General features: G+C 38.4%; 1 protein-coding gene across 1 annotated transcript in view; it reads left to right on the top strand.

Moving 5' to 3' along the window:
- LOC128653797 (ABC-type organic anion transporter ABCA8) overlaps positions 1-17,593 on the top strand; it is a 669,484-nt gene that overhangs the window by 59,606 nt on the left and 592,285 nt on the right. Inside the window, exon 2 of the mRNA XM_053707306.1 lies at positions 361-465. Within this exon, the coding sequence (XP_053563281.1) occupies positions 361-465 (105 nt within the window). The remainder of the gene's footprint in view (positions 1-360; positions 466-17,593) is intronic.

Here is a 17,593-nt window from a genome sequence, read left to right as displayed (position 1 = left end):
GGTATGCTTTCCTGTAGAAACCACACACCCTTGTAGAGCTGTGACAGGAAGTAATGGACACAGCACAAATTAAGTTTAAAAAAAAAGTAAAATCCTAAGTATAACCCACTGCTTAGTGCTTGTTTATTACAACAACAAACAGGCTGTTTTATATCCATTTTATGTCCTTTAAGGCACACATTACATTATATAATGCATTAGAGGTTTTTGTTATTTTGTCTCTAATCAATTGTTTTTCATTGCCTTAATATATTGCAAGTCCAGTTAACAGCAATTCTGTTTACCTTTATATACTGTATATACTTTATACAGTTTTATACTATATTATATACTGAGATTGTAAAACTGTTTTTATTCCAGATGACCTGGAGGGATATGAGAGAGACAAGTCTGTGGCAGCAGACTCTGGCCTTACTGTGGAAGAATGTTCTTCTCAAATGGAGGAGAAAGTGGCACAGCATCCTTGTAAGCATAAGTCTCAGTAGAAGGAATATTTGCATAAGAGATAAAAAAAATAAATATCATTAACACTGCTAAAAATGAAATACACAGATGCTATTTATAGGAGTGTTTATAACACTATGGGCCAGATAACAAGTGGAGCGCTACATTATCGCGCACCCTCAAACGGGCAAATTTGCCTGTTTGCAGGTGTGCAATAAATGACCAGCCATTACAAGTGGCTGGTTATGGCTGCCAACAGCTTGCAGTAGCTATTAGCGCTCAGAAAATTAACCAGAGATCTGATCTCTGGTTAATTTTCTAAAAGTGCCCCAAATGCCCTCAAAATAGAGGGCATTATAGTTTTTAATTTGGTGGGAGTGGGGTGTTAGTAAAAAACTGCACTGATAAGTAACTTTACATGGGAACTGTGTGTTCTCTGTAAATACTGTATATATGTACATGGTTATATAGATATATATGTATGTGTCAATATGTGTATATAAACATATTGAAGGATTAAAGGAGTTAAAATAGGTCCTACAAGGAACAATGGGAAACGGGTATACAGGCCAGTAAGTACTCCTGTAATACAGCGACCAGGCACCACTGCCCCTTTTAACACAATAAGCCACAACTCAACAGGCAAGGAAATAAGGAGAGTGTGAGCTACTCAAAGTCAACAGTGCCGCTCCAGGCAGGGGAGGATTTAACCGTCACCTCTTGCAACTCCGACCTCTGGCGTCAATCCAAAGCTGGTCAGAAGCACTGCGGAGAGAAGCTTGAAGACGGATGGATCAATTCCAAACACTATGATCCTTGCCTCGCTACCATTCGCAGCTAAGAGTGGCCGCTCCCGGACCCCACAGCAACTAAATAAAAGTATTAACCCCTAAACCCCTGGCCTCCCACATCACTGCCACCTACTAAACCTATTAACCCCTAAACCGCCAGCCCCCCACATCGCCATAAACTAAATTAAGCTATTAACCCCTTTACCTTACAACCCGCTAACTTTACATTAAAATTACAACATCCCTATCTTATAATAAATTTAAACTTACCTTTAGAATTAAATTAAAACATATTAAACTATTAATTAACCTACCCTAACTATTATACTAAAATTACATTAAACTACTAATTAAATTAACTATATTACATATTTAAAAACCTAACCCTACTCAAATTAATTGAATCTACAATTAAAAATGTATAAATTACAAAAAATAAAAACTAAGTTACAAAAAATAAAAAACACTAAGTTACAAAAAATAAAAAATCACAGTATCAAAAATAAAAAAGAATTACACCTAATCTAATAGCCCTATCAAAATAAAAAAGCCCCCCAAAATAAAAAAAACCCTAGCCTACAATAAACTACCAATGGCCCTTAAAAGGGCCTTTTGCGGGGCATTGCCCCAAAGAAATCAGCTCTTTTACCTGTAAAAAAAAATACAAATACCCCCCAACAGTAAAACCCACCACCCACACAACCAACACCCCCAAATAAAAACCCTATCTAAAAAATCGAAGCTCCCCATTTCCCTGAAAAGTGCATTTGTATGGGCATTGCCCTTAAAAGGGCATTTAGCTCTTTTACTGTCCAGACCCCCAGACCTTGCCCAGGTTGGTTGTGTGGGTGGTGGTTGTACTGTTGGGGGGGTGTTTGTATTTTTTTACAGGTAAAATAGCTGATTTCTTTGGGGCAATGCCCCGCAAAAGGCCCTTTTAAGGGCCATTGGTAATTTATTGTAGGCTAGGGCTTTTTTTTTATTTTGGGGGGCTTTTTTATTTTGATAGGGCTATTAGATTAGGTGTAATTCTTTTTTATTTTTGATACTGTGGTTTTTTATTTTTTGTAACTTAATGTTTTTAATTTTTTGTAACTTAGTGTTTATTTTTTTTTATTTAAAATTTTTTAATTGTAGATTTAAATAATTTGAGTAGGGTTAGGTTTTTAAATATGTAATATAGTTAATTTAATTCGTAGTTTAATATAATTTTAGTATAATAGTTAGGGTAGGTTAATTAATAGTTTAATATAGTTTAATTTAATTCTAAAGGTAAGTTAATATTTATTATAAGATAGGGATGTTGTAATTTTAATGTAAAGTTAGCGGGTTGTTAGGTTAAGGGGTTAATAGCTTAATTTAGTTTATGGCGATGTGGGGGACTGGCGGTTTAGGGGTTTATAGGTTTAGTAAGTGGTAGTGTTGTTGGAGGCCAGGGGTTTAGGGGTTAATACTTTTATTTAGTTGCGGTGGTGTCGGTGGAATAGGGATTAATAGGTTTAGTTAATGGTAGTGATGTGGGAGGTCAGAGGTTTCGGGCATAATATGTTTATTTAGGTGGCGGCGGGGTCTGGGAGTGGCGGAATAGGGGTTAATAAATTTTATTTAGGTTGCAGCGATGTCGGGGCGGCAGATTAGGGGTGTTTAAACTCAGGGCTTATGTTAGGGTGTTAGGTGTAAATGTAACTGGTTTTCTACCATATAAATCAATGGGATATCTGGCAGCATCGAACATAAGCTTTCGCTGCTTTCAGACTCCCATTTATTCCTATGGCATCCGCGGCCTCCAGGGTGGCGGATTGAAAACCAGGTACGCTGTGCCGGAATAGCCGCGAGCGTACCGGTTAACTATTTGATAACTTTTAAAAAGTGTCAAATAGTGCTGAATGTGTATTCGGAACATCTGTAATGACGTAAGCATCGATCTGTGTCGGATTCAGATTTCAACATTTGCCGGTCTGTAGGCTTTGATAACTAGGTCGCATCAAGCTCGCCACAATTACGCAGCGGAATTCCAGCATATTTCAGGTTGACGGCTTGATAAAAATCCCCCTTTAACAGTGACTTTGTAACTGAGTATAGTGCCCAGTATGAGGACATTTGCAAAATTGTGAGAAAACATTTTTAGAATATATGGTTGCCATAATTGTGCTAGCACTTATGTCATTTATCTCATCACCTGTGAATGCTGTCACCTACAATATATAGGTCCCACTACTAGGGAAGTATCCTCTAGAATCAGGGAACATTTCTCTACTATCAATGTGGTCAAATCATCCACTCACATTGTACAGCATTTTGTAAATAAACATCATAAAGATTTAAGTACATTTAAATGGTGTGTTATTGAAAAAGTTAATGTTCCCAAATCAGGAGGTAACAGGCTTAAACTACGTAATAAACGAGAGATGTTTTGGGTGTTCAAGTTGAACACTCATTTTCCTCAAGTTCTTAACTCAGTCTACCACCTCATTAATTACTGGGAGTGATCTGCATAAGGTTGCCGTATGTGTATCCATTTAATGATTACTTTGTGAATTCTTTTTGTTTCCATGCTTAGGGTGATATCATTCTTAACCTAGGTTGTGTTGCTTATATATTGTATATAATGATATGAAAATAACAATTTCTAGGGTCACTATAATTGTGTGTTTTTGCATACCTACCTGTTTTTGAATAACATATATTTTGCATTTGATTGATTTATAGCATAAATCCAAATATCGTTTTGGTTAAATATTTTTTTTTTTTTTGTAAATAAATATATACTTTTCTGGTATAATACCTTTGAGGTATTGAGTGATGTACGACAAATATTTTCCAAAGTGATATGGATTATTTTCTTGCCAATAAATTGTGTTGCACATTGTTATTCTATTGATAGTCTGTTTGATAATCAATTTTCATGTTCACTTTCTAAATTGTCTTTATATAACATGTTTGTTCACTGTATATATGTATATACTTGCTTTTGCATGTTCATTCACTATCAGTGTGTATTGGTGCTTTAAGTGAGAGAGGTGTGTACTCTATATTAGCCAGTTAAAATTTGTTTTACCCCTTTTTAAAGGACTCACAGATGTTTAGTAACCATTAGGCTATGATTACGGCCAAGTATGGCCGAAACGCGTAAGCCGGTTGCTTACACTCCTCTTCTCTTTGTGATTGCCCCCCTCGATTATTCATCTGTTTTAACATTGATTCATTTGGAATAAAAGCTACATTTTATCATTATCCGTGGCAGTCCTTTTGTTCTTCTATAAACATATTGACACATATATATATAGTCAAAATTTGCTGCCATTGCTGCACTACTTACCTCTTTGCTGTGCTAGGTTAATATAAATTTTAAAGGGACAGTCTACTCCAGAATTGTTATTGTTTAAAAAGATAGATAATCCCTTTATTACTCATTTCCCAGTTTTGAATAACTAACCCTGTTTTATTAATATACATTTTACCTCTGACTGCCTCTGCAGACTGCCCCTTTATTTCAGTTCTTTTGACTGACTTGATTTTTAGCCAATCAGTAATGACTCATAAATAACTCCACGGGAGTGAGCACAATTGTATCTATATATGGGACACATGAACTAGCGCTGTCTGGCTGTGAATAACTGTCAAAATGCACTGATATATGAGGCAGCCTTCATGGACTTAGACATTAGCATATAAGCCTACCTAGGTTTAACTTTCAACAAAGAATACGAAGCAAACAAAGCAAATTTAAACGATAAAAACATACCGAATATGTATCATGAAAGTTTAATTTTTACTAGACTGTTCCTTTAAACAACTTACTGTATATATTACATTTTTATTTGCTTTTAAAATATCATCAGCAAAATGTACTGTGTAAGCTTTTTACGTGCGTCGGGTTGCTTTCGTATTACAAGTTGAAAGTAAACTGTAAAAAGCTGAACTAGCAATATTGCACATGCGCAATAACGTGTTCACCCGTAGTAGTCAATGGAGAAAAAAAAGTGTGGGGAAAAAAATAACAGCCTACTCGCATGCAAAGTCAATTGCATATTCTCAGGTGTGCTCACCTGGCATGAAAATATTCATATTTAACACTTCAATGTTCTTCACATAAGAGGATATGTTCTATTTATTCATAAATACATATTTATATATAGATATATGTGTGTTTTTTTGCACAAATATATTTTTATACCTACAGTTGTGCTCATAAGTTTACATACCCTGGCAGAATTTATGATTTCTTGGCCATTTTTCAGAGAATATGAATGATAACACAAAAACTTTTCTTTCACTCATGGTTAGTGTTTGTCTGAAGCCATTTATTATCAATCAACTGTGTTTACTCTTTTTAAATCATAATGACAACAGAAACAAATGACACTGATCAAAAGTTTACATACCCTGGTGATTTTGGCCTGATAACATGCACACAAGTTGACACAAAGGGGTTTGAATGGCTATTAAAGGTATTCATCCTCACCTGTGATCTGTTTTCTTGTAATTAGTGTGTGTGTATAAAAGGTCAATGAGTTTCTGGACTCCTGACAGACCCTTGCATCTTTTATCCAGTGCTGCACTGACGATTCTGGATTCTGAGTCATGGGGAAAGCAAAAGAATTGTCAAAGCATCTGCGGGACAAAGGTAGTTGAACTGTATAAAACAGGAAAGGGATATACAAAGATATCCAAGGAATTGAGAATGCAAATCAGCAGTGTTCAAACTCTAATAAAGAAGTGGAAAATGAGGGGTTCTGTTGAAACCAAACCACGGTCAGGTAGACCAACAAAAATTTCAGCCACAACTGCCAGGAAAATTGTTCGGGATGCAAAGACAAACCCACAAATAACATGTGGTGTGGCTGTTTCAAGATGCACAATAAAGAGGCACTTGAAGAAAGATGGGCTGCATGGTCGAGTAGCCAGAAGAAAGCCATTACTACGCAGATGCCACAAAGTATCCCGCTTACAATATGCCAAGCAGCACAGAGACAAGCACAAAGTCATTTGGAGTGATGAGACCAAAATTTAGCTTTTTGGCCACAACCATGAACGCTACATTTGGAGAGGAGTCAACAAGGACTATGATGAAAGGTACACCATTCCTACTGTGAACCACGGAGGTGGGTCGCTGATGTTTTGGGCTACAAAGGCACAGGAAATTTGGTCAGAATTGATGGCAAGATGAATACAGTATGTTATCTAGCAGAACGCCTCATTTTCCACATCATGATTAGAGTTTGAACACTGCTGATTTGCATTCTCAATTCCTTGGATATCTTTTTATATCCCTTTCCTGTTTGATACAGTTCAACTACCTTTTTCCAACAGATCCTTTGACAATTCTTTTTCTTTCCCCAAGACTCAGAATCCAGAAACGTCAGTGTAGCACTGGATGAAAGATGCAAGGGTCTGTCAGGAGTCCAGAAACTCATTGACCTTTTATACGCTCCCACTAATTACATGCAAACATATCACAGTTGAGGATGGTTACCTTTAATAGCCATTCAAACCCCTTTGTGTAAACTTGTGTTATCAGGCCAAAATCACCAGGGTATGTAAACTTTTGATCAGGGTCATTTGGGTAGTTTCTGTTGTCATTATGATTTAAAAAGAGTAAACACAGTTGATTGATAATAAATGGCTTCAGACAAACACTAACCATGAGTGAAAGAAAAGTTTTTGTGTTATCATTCATATTCTCTGAAAAATGGCCAAGAAATCATAACTTCTGCCAGGGTATGTAAACGTATGAGCACAACTATATATATATATATATATATATATATATATATACATGATTTTATATATATATATATATATATATATATATACATACATATATTTATATATATATATATATATATATATATATATATATATATATAGGAATATATGCTTTGTGACACTTATTTGTTTCTGCAAAATAGCTAATCAGAACTCTGAGGTTGAGCTAACCTGAAGCGCGTTAACTTCAAGGGCTCCATTACATATACGGCGTCGCCCGCAAAAGCCGGCGACGCTGGTTTTTGCGCTATTTTGGTATCATATATACAGTGCCGCATATAAATGCGGCATGTATATTTAAACCGTTGCACGCAATTTTTACTTCCATAGGCTAACATGGGACCGCGTCGTAAATCTGTAACACATATCCAGCACAAGGACTTACGTGGCGAAAATGGAGAAATCTTACTCCATTTTTACCTCGCCATAAAAGGCAGCCGTAGCAGGCCTTGCGCTGAGTATGGGAGCACCGTAACTCCCGAAAATGCCTTCCAAAATAAACTAACACCTAACGCATGCGCAATGTCTATCTACCTGTCAACCGCAATACCCCACCGCAATAACTAATAAAGTGTATTAAAGTGTATTAACCCCTATATCCGCTATCAAACCCACATCGAAACTAATAAGTGCATTAACCCCTTAATCGACAACCCCCCACAACGCAATAAGCCTAATTAAATTATTAACCCCTATATCTGCCAACAAACCCACAGCGCAAGTAATAACTCAATTATTAACCCCTAAATCTGCCAACCCCAACATCGCAAACTACCTTTTAAAACTATTAACCCCTAAACTGCCATAGCCCACAACACAATAAACCTATTAAAGTATTAACCCCTAAACCGCCATAGCCCACAACGCAATAAACCTAACCTTTTTAAATTAAAAAAAACTAACACTACTTTAAAAATACAAATAAACTAAGTATAAATTAAAGGGACAGTCTAATCAAAATTCTGGAGTAGACGGTCCCTTTAAGCTAGAATTACAGAAAACAAAAAAATCTAAGATTACAGAAAATAATAAAGAAAATTACAAAATTTAAAAAAAATTATACCTAATCCCTATGAAAATAAAAAAGCCCCCCAAAATAAAAACACCCCCTAATTTAATTAACTACCAGTAGCCCTTAAAAGGGCTTTTTGCAGGGCATTGCCCCAAGATAATCAGCTCTTTTTCCAAAAAATACACAAAGCCCCCCTAACAGTAAAACCCCCCACCCACCAAACCCCCCCAAAAAAATAACCAAACACTAAAAACCCTAAACTACCCATTGCCCTGAAAAGGGCATTTGTTGGGCATTGCCATTAAAAGGGCATTCAGCTCTTTTTCTGTCCACCCTATCTAAATAAAATAAACCCCCCCAAAAACCCCTTAAAAAACCCTAAGTCTAACCCCCAAGTGGTCCTCACCTGTCCTGAAGTCCGGTGGAGAAGGTCCTGTTCCAGGCGATGAAGTCTTCTTCCAAGCGGCGACCTCTTCTTTCTTCTTCCAGGAACCAACCGGCATGGAGCGGAGGGCGGAGTTGAAGACCGATGACCACAGAGCTGAAGACCGGTTACTCTGGAACTGAAGACCGGTGAGCCTGGAAGGGAAGACCGGCGACCGCGGAGCCATGGAGCGTGGAGGATCCTCTTCATACGATCTCCGCCATACACTGAATAGGAATTCAAGGTACGTGATTAAAATGGCGTCCCTTGAATTCCTATTGGCTGATTTGAGCCTTCAAATTCAAATTTGGATGAGAGCTACTGAAATCCTATTGGCTTTTCAAATCAGCCAATAGGGTAAGAGCTACTGAAATTCTATTGGCTATTCCTCTTATCCTATTGGCTGATTTGGGTTATATAGGACAGATTGGAGTCAAATGTAACTCCTAGGCAGCAGACTTGGGGTTATGGGGAGATAGTGGTGTCGCCAACAGTGATAGTAAAGATAGAAACTGGAGTAGAATTAGATGGGGGATTAGAAGAAGCTCAGTCTTGGACATGTTGATTTTTAGGTGGTGCAGGGGTGGATAGGTAGATCTTAGTATCATCAGCATAGAGGTGATAGTTGAAGCCATAGCTACTGATAAGTTTACCCAGTGAGGAAGTATAGATAGAGAAGAGACAGAAGATGTGAAGGGACAGGGTAAAGAGGGCAGGTAGTGAGGTGTAAGGAAGACATTAGGGAACTCACTTCATTCTCAGTGGTTGGGGGGAAGGTACTGAGAGTGGTGGAGGGGGTGATTGGAGGCAGAGACAGAAGGTTGCAGTCTTGTGGTGGGATGTTACTTCGGATGGTAAGTGTTTTGAGGAAAAAGTAGTCTACCAAGTCTTGAGCACTAAAGGCAGATGAAGGGGGTGGTGCAGGTGGATAGAGGAGAGTGTTGAAAATGGAGAAGAGATGTTTAGGGTTTGAGGAGTAAAAAGATATAAGAGAAGAGAAATAGTTTTGCTTGGCTAAGTGAAGGGCAGAGGAGTAAGAATAAAGAATGAACTTATAGTGGAGGAAATCAGGTTCCGAACGGAATTTCCTCCAGGCACGTTTAGCAGCATGGAGCATTTTTGTAGGTGGCGTGTTTGCTGAGACTGCCAGTGCTGGAGCTGACAATGTGGGGTTTTGCATATTTGTGAAGGAGCAAGGGTGTCTAGTGCAGAGGAGTGAGTATTGTTATAGTGGTTTGTAGCAAGGTCAGGGCAGGACACCGTGGAAGTGTGGGGGTAGGCGTTTTTTAAAAAGGTTGGAAAGTTGGAGAGGATTCATAGTGTAAAGATTTCTACAGGTGCGAGGGCGAGGGGGAGAAACAGGTTTAGCATGTACATTGAGATTATAGGTGAGCAGATGGTGGTTTGAGATGGGAAATGGGTGACAGGTGACATCAGAAAGGAAGCAGAGGTAGGAGAATACCAGATCGATAGTGTCCGTCGTGGTGAGTAGGGAATAGGGTGGATTGTGAGAGACCAAAGGAGTTTGTGAGTGAGAGAAGTTTAGAAGCAGCAGGGGCAGATGGGTTATCAATGGGGATGTAACAGTCAGATGCAGTGGACTTCAATGGAGGAGAAGGAGAGAGATGGATGAGGATGCAGGTGCTGATAGGAGCAGGAGGGGGAGAGTAAGATTCCAACACCACCACCATGTCTCTCACCTGGTCTAGGTGTGTGGCTAAAATGGAGACCACCGTGCGTGAGGGTAGCAATGGAAGCAGTGTCAGAAGAAGATAGCCAGGCTTCAGTAATTGCTAGAAGATTGAAAGCATTAGAAACAAACCGGTCGTAAACAGTTGTAAGTTTGTTACAGACAAAGCGAGCATTCCAGAGGGCACAAGAAATGAGAGGGGATAAGCGCTGTGGGTTAATGGAGATGAGATTGTTAGGATTGTGTGACCTGCAGTTTGTGTAGTGAGGGACTGAGTGAGAGTGCAAAAGTGTGGTGATTGCTGCAGGGCCAGGGTTAGGAGAGATGTCACCAGCAGAAAGAAGTAGTAGGAGTGTGAGTGATTAGAGGTGAGAGTTAGACTTGTAGGAGCGTGTATGATTAGAGACAGGAGAGTTAGATGGAGAAGTATTTCTAAGGAGGCAAAATAGTTCATGAGAGGACACCATAGGGGATGAGAGAAGGGAGGGAGAGATAAGGATAGTGTGGGGATTATTGTTGTTATAAGGGCATGCAGTGAGTTTTAGGAAAATGGCAGACAGAAAGAGCAGAAAAGCTAACTTGCAAGTTATTCTCACCACTCACTTTCCTACAGCGCTGGTATTACAAGTTTTTACAAACCCGGCGTTAAAAGGCAAGAAGTGAGCGTAGAGCAAAATTTAGCTCCATATCTCACTCCACTACCAGCGCTGCTTAAGTCAGCGGTGAGCTGGTTGTACGTGCTCGTGCACGATTTCCCCATAGGAATCAACGGGGACAGACGGCTGAAAAAAAGTCTAACACCTGCAAAGAAGCAGCGTATAACTCAGTAACACAGCCCCATTGATTCCTATGGGGAAACTAAATTTATGTTTACACCTAACACCCTAACATGAACCCCGAGTCTAAACACCCCTAATCTTACACTTATTAACCCCTAATCTGCCGCCCCCGACATCGCTGACACCTGCATTATAATTATTAACCCCTAATCTGCCGCTCCGGACACCGCCGCCACCTACATTATACTTATTAACCCCTAATCTGCTGCCCCCAACATCCCTGACACCTACATGATATTTATTAACCCCTAATCTGACTCCCACAATGTTGCCACAACCTACCTACACTTATTAACCCCTAATCTGCCGCCCCCAACGTCGTCGCCACTATAATAAACATATTAACCCCTAAACTGCCGCACTCCCGCATCGCAAACACTAGTTTAATATTATTAACCCCTAATCTGCCGTCCCTAACATTGCCGCCACCTACCTAAATGTATTAACCCCTAATCTGCCGCCCCAACGTCGCCGTCACTATACTAAATGTATTAACCCCTAAATCTAAGTCTAACCCTAACCCTAACACCCCCTAAATTAAATATAATTACAATAAATCTAAATAAAAATTAATATTATTACCTAAATAATTCCTATTTAAAACTAAATACTTACCTGTAAAATAAACCCTAAGCTAGCTACAATATAACTAATAGTTACATTGTATCTATCTTAGGGTTTATTTTTATTTTACAGGCAAGTTTGTATTTATTTTAACTAGGTAGAATAGTTACTAAATAGTTATTAACTATTTACTTACCACCTAGTAAAAATAAATGCAAACTTACCTGTAAAATAAAACCTAACCTAAGTTACAATAACACCTAACACTACACTATAATTAAATAAATTCCCTACATTAAATACAATTAAATAAATTAAATTAAATTAGCTAAAGTACAAAACCCCCCACTAAATTACAGAAAATAATTACAGATCTTTAAACTAATTACACCTAATCTAAGAGAACTATCAAAATAAAAAGAAAAAAAACATTGCCCCAAAGAAATCAGCTCTTTTACCTGTAAAAAAAACCCCAAACCCTAATCTAAAAAACCCCCATCCAATACACCCTTAAAAAAAAAACTATCACTAACCCCCTGAAGATCGACTTACTGTTCTGAAGACCGGACATCCATCCTCAAGGAAGCAGCAGAAGTCTTCATCTAACCGGGCCGAAGTCCTCAACGAAGCCAGGAGAAGTCTTCATCCAAGCCGGGCGAAGTGGTCCTCCAGACGGGCAGAAGTCTTCATCCAGACGGAATCTTCTATCTTCATCCATCCAATGCAGAGCGGCTCCATCTTCAAGACATCCGACATGGAGCATCCTCTTCATCCGGAGTCTTCTTACTGAATGACGGTTCCTTTAAGTGACTTCATCCAAGATGACGTCCCTTAGATTCTGATTGGCTGATAGAATTCTATCAGCCAATCGGAATTAAGGTAGAAAAAATCCTATTGAGATTCTATTGGCTGTTCTAATCAGCCAATAGAATGCAAGCTCAATCCTATTGGCTTATTGGATCAGCCAACCAATAGAATGCAAGCTAAATCCTATTGGCTGATTGGATCAACCAATAGGATTGAACTTCAATCCTATTGGCTGATTGCATCAGCCAATAGGATTTTTTCTACCTTAATTCCGATTGGCTGATAGAATTCTATCAGCCAATCGGAATCTAAGGGACGCCATCTTGGAACCGTCATTCAGTAAGAAGACTCCGGATGAAGAGGATGCTCTGCGTCGGATGTCTTGAAGATGGAGCCGCTCCGCGTTGGATGGATGAAGATAGAAGATGCCGTCTGGATGAAGACTTCTGCCCGTCTGGAGGACCACTTCGCCCGGCTTGGATGAAGACGTCTCCCAGCTTCATTGAGGACTTTGGCCCGGTTAGATGAAGACTTCTGCCGCTTCCTTGAGGATGGATGTCCGGTCTTCAGAACAGTAAGTCGATCTTCAAGGGGTTAGTGTTAGTTTTTTTTAAGGGTGTATTGGGTGGGTTTTTTTTAGATTAGGGTTTGGGCCGCAAAAGAGCTGCCCATTTAAGGGTAATGCCCATCCAAATGCCCTTTTCAGGGCAATGGGGAGCTTAGTTTTTTTAAGTTAGTATTTTATTTGGGGGGGTTGGTTGTGTGGGTGGTGGGTTTTACTGTTGTGGGGGTGTTTGTATTTTTTTTTTTACAGGTAAAAGAGCTGATTTCTTTGGGGCAATGCCCCTCAAAAAGCCATTTTAAGGGCTATTGATTAGTTTAGGCTAGGGTTTTTTTATTTTGGGGGGCTTTTTTATTTTGATAGGGCTCTTAGATTAGGTGTAATTAGTTTAAAGATTTGTAATTTGTTTATTATTTTCTGTAATTTAGTGGGTTTTTTTTGTACTTTAGCTAATTTAATTTATTTAATTGTTTTTAATTTAGTTAATTTATTTAATTGTAGTGTAGTGTTAGGTGTTAGTGTAACTTAGGTTAGGTTTTATTTTACAGGTAAATTTGTCTTTATTTTAGCTAGGTAGTTAGTAAATAGTTAATATTTATTTAGTAACTATTCTACCTAGTTAAAATAAATACAAACTTGCCTGTAAAATAAAAATAAACCCTAAGCTAGATACAATGTAACTATTAGTTATATTGTAGCTAGCTTAGGGTTTATTTTACAGATAAGTATTTAGTTTTAAATAGGAATTATTTAGGTAATGATAGTAAGTTTTATTTAGATTTATTTAAATTATATTTAAGTTAGGGGGTGTTAGGGTTAGGATTAGACTTAGGTTTAGGGGTTAATAAATTTAGAATAGTGGCGGCGACGTTGGGGGCGGTAGATTAGGGGTTAATATGTGTAGGTAGGTGGCGACGATGTCAGGGGTGGCAGATTAGGGATTAATAAAAATAATGTAGGTGTCGGTGATGTTGGGGGCAGCAGATTAGGGGTTCATAAGTATATTGTAGGTGGCGGCGATGTCCGGAGCGGCAGATTAGGGGTTAATAAATGTAGGTAGGTTGCGGCGATGTTAGGGGTGGCAGATTAGGGGTTAATAGGGGAATGCGGCAGTTTAGGGGTTAATATGTTTATTATAGTGGCGGCGATGTCAGGAGCAGCAGATTAGGGGTTAATAATTTTATTATAGTGTTTGTGATGTGGGAGGGCCTCGGTTTAGGGATTAATAGGTAGTTTATGGGTGTTAGTGTACTTTTTAGCACTTTAGTTATGAGTTTTATGCTACCGCGTTGTAACATAAAACTACTGACTTTCAAATGCGTTAGAAATCTTGACAGGGTAGGGTGTACCGCTCACTTTTTTGGCCTCCCAGGACAGACTCATAATACTAGCGCTATAAAAGTCCCATAGAAAAAAGACTTTATACGAAGTTTACGTAAGTCGTTTTGCGGTAAGGCCAAAAAAGTGTGCGTTGCCCCTAAACCTGCAAGACTCGTAATACCAGCGGTAGAAAAAAAGCAGCGTTAGCACCTGTTAACGCTGCTTTTTAGCTTACCGCAAAACTCGTAATCTAGGCCATAGAGAGCGTTGTGCAGCTGTATAGTTAGTAAGGTTTATCTGTTAGTGGGGTCTGCAGTTCCCCCCTCCAGTTTCTAACTCCAGTTCGCAACACAGGCCACTTGCAACACAGGCCACTTGCAGCACAGGCCACTTAGCAGCACAGGCCACTTAGCAGCACTGGGCCCACATAGCCAAGGCTCAGATAGCCTGTGCTCAGCTGGATATAGAGAGTGAAATCAGAGTTGGAATGATTTGAATCAAGGCAGCTGTTTAACAAGTAGGCTAGTTAGCAAGACTGGAGTTACACACACTTGCAAATTAGATGGGGGGACAAATGGCTGAGGGATGCACACAGAAATTGTACAAAGGAGCTGATAACAAATATACAGAAAAGTCATTCATTCAGATATCAGAGTAGAATAGATGCATACCAGGAAATTGAAAACACATTAAAGGGACGTGGTATTGCAACGAGGGCAAAAAATGCAGAGGAGTAGATGCATACCAGGGAATTTAACACACATTAAAGGGAAGTGGAATGGCAACCAGGGCAAAAAATGCAGAGGAGTAGATGCATACCAGGGAATTGAAAACACATTAAAGGAAAGTGGAATGGCAACCAGGGCAAAAAATGCAGAGGAGTAGATGCATACCTGTAGAGAAATGAGATGACAAATAGTTAGAACAATGCTTCATGTTGTTAGTAGAGCATTCTGGATGATAGCATTATGGATTTAACTCCAGTTCTTAACTCGGCCACTTGTAACACAGGCCACTTAGAAGCACAGGGCCCACATAGCCAAGGCTCAGATAGCTTGTGCTCAGCTGTATATAGCAGTGAAATAAGATTGGTATATATATATATATATATATATATATATATATATATATATATATGTGTATCTCTATGTTAAAGCCGTAAACCTCATATCTTTGAGCCCTTATAACTTTTTTATCCAATATTTTTTTAATATTTTTTATCAGACAGTGTTATTATGAGTGTAACATTTTTACTCGTTTAACATTTAACGAAAGCTCTAAAGTCGAACTATCCTGACATGCGTTAAATTAATTTGCACTCAAGCGAACTCGTTTACCTTAAACTTGAAATATGTGCGCTACTTCCAACGTGTACAAAGAGCCGCGATGAAACCCTTATTGCTTGCACCAGTTAGTGTGCCACTTGTAAGCTAGCCCTAAATATTTTCCCCTTGCAGATCTCGATTTTCTCCTACTGCAGATCCTGATTTTTAAACTGAAAAATGGTGAGATTTGGTCAAAATGCGCACAACAAGTATTACCCTCATATAACACATACATGAAAGTGATTATAAAATACTATACACAAAAAAGTAATCTGGTTTCTATTGGCTTTAGTATTTAACTTGAAAGCATGCCCCCTGCTCCTTCATAACTTTCTCCCTTACTAGCAACAACTTGTGGGGTCAGCCCCTTTTTTGACCTGACTGTGAGAGAGGTTCTTCTTGTCTGACCCAGCAAAGTTTAGATAATTGTGCCCCCCAGAGAGAGAAGAGCTGTCTTCCTTAGAAAATAATGACGCTCTCTGGGATAGATAATCTCATATGGGAGAGTGAGGTTAACAGGGAAGCACCTGGAGCTTAGATACATTTTTAGTTTGCAGCAAACTTCAACAGAGAACTCTGAGGGACTGATTTATTAAATGTTGGACGGACATGATCCGCTGTAGAATACGCTGTCGGCATTTAACAATCGGCTGCTAGCAGGGGGTGTCAATCATCCCGATCGTATCTGATCGTGATGATTGCGGTCCGCCACCTCAGAGGTGACAGATGAGTTAAGGAGCAGCAGTCTTATGACCATGGTTTCTTAACTCTTGTTTCCAATCTACCCCTGGGTGTTTAATGTTGGGAGAATAAGATGAAAGTTGTGAGAGAGCTTTAAACACACAGCCTAGGGAACCCCCCTTGTGTCTTACACGTTCTGAAACTGACAGGCTTGTTTTAAATGGAAAAAATACAATATGCAATGTAATTTACAAAAGATACCCATAAGTATACAAAACATAATGTTCATTTGTTACAGTTGCACTAAAACTTTCAGAATTTGTGAAATCACAATCCTATATACACTTTTGTATACAGAATCTAAATGCATTATAATACAAAATAGAAAGTAAATGGAATAAAACATAAACATTATAATCTAATCTAAAATAAAATACAATGTATAAAGTGTAAATGTAACAAAACTCTCACATGTAAATGCTATATTGTAATGTGCTTGTATTTCCTTTACAACCAGAAATGCAGGAAACGCCCCTTGGAGAGATAAAGCAAAATTTTCCATTTTGAGTAGGCTGACCATATTGCCGCTTTAAAAAGGGACACATATGAAAAATACATATGTCAGGGCTGGTTTTAGGGCTGTTTAAAGAAATGTTTTGCATAAGAACCCTGACATATGTATTTTTCATATGTGTCCCTTTTTAAAGCGGCAATATGGTCACCCTAATTTTGAGGCATTATTTATTATATATGATTTCATTGGAGCAGAGAGATTTAAATAATAGGGCCCTAGATTCCAATGTGTTTTCTTTCTTTCTTCTACTCCATTACAATCAGAAGAGCTGTCATTTGAATTAGGGAATGATAGAAAAATCTAGAAATGAAATAAGGATATTGTAACGTTTCTATCTGGATTTTTGCAAGGATCTTCATAAACCTTTACAAAAGCAAAATATATGTAGCCAAAAAGTAAAACACATTGGCTTATTTATTTAAAGGGTCAGTCTACTCCAACATTTTTATTATTTAATAAGATAGATAACGCCTTTATTACCCATTCCCCAACTTTGCACAACCAACATTGTTATTTTAATATATTTTTTAACATTTAAACCTCTACATTTCTGCCTGTTTCCAAGCCCTTGCAGGCCAACTTTATATAAGGGCATTTTTATAGCTTTTCACAGCAAGACACTGCTCAATCATGTGTGCCATATAGATAACATTGTGCTCATTTCTTTGAAGTTATTCATGAGTCAGCACTAATTAGCTAAAATGCATGTCTGTAATTAGCACTGATATAAGATGTCAGTCTGCAGAAGCGTAGATAAAAGGTAATCCCAGAGGTAAAAAGTGTATTAATAT

The sequence above is a fragment of the Bombina bombina genome, chromosome 1 (genome assembly GCF_027579735.1).
Source record: "Bombina bombina isolate aBomBom1 chromosome 1, aBomBom1.pri, whole genome shotgun sequence".
Lineage (NCBI taxonomy): Eukaryota > Metazoa > Chordata > Amphibia > Anura > Bombinatoridae > Bombina > Bombina bombina.
This window is presented reverse-complemented; position numbering and strand designations above follow the sequence as displayed.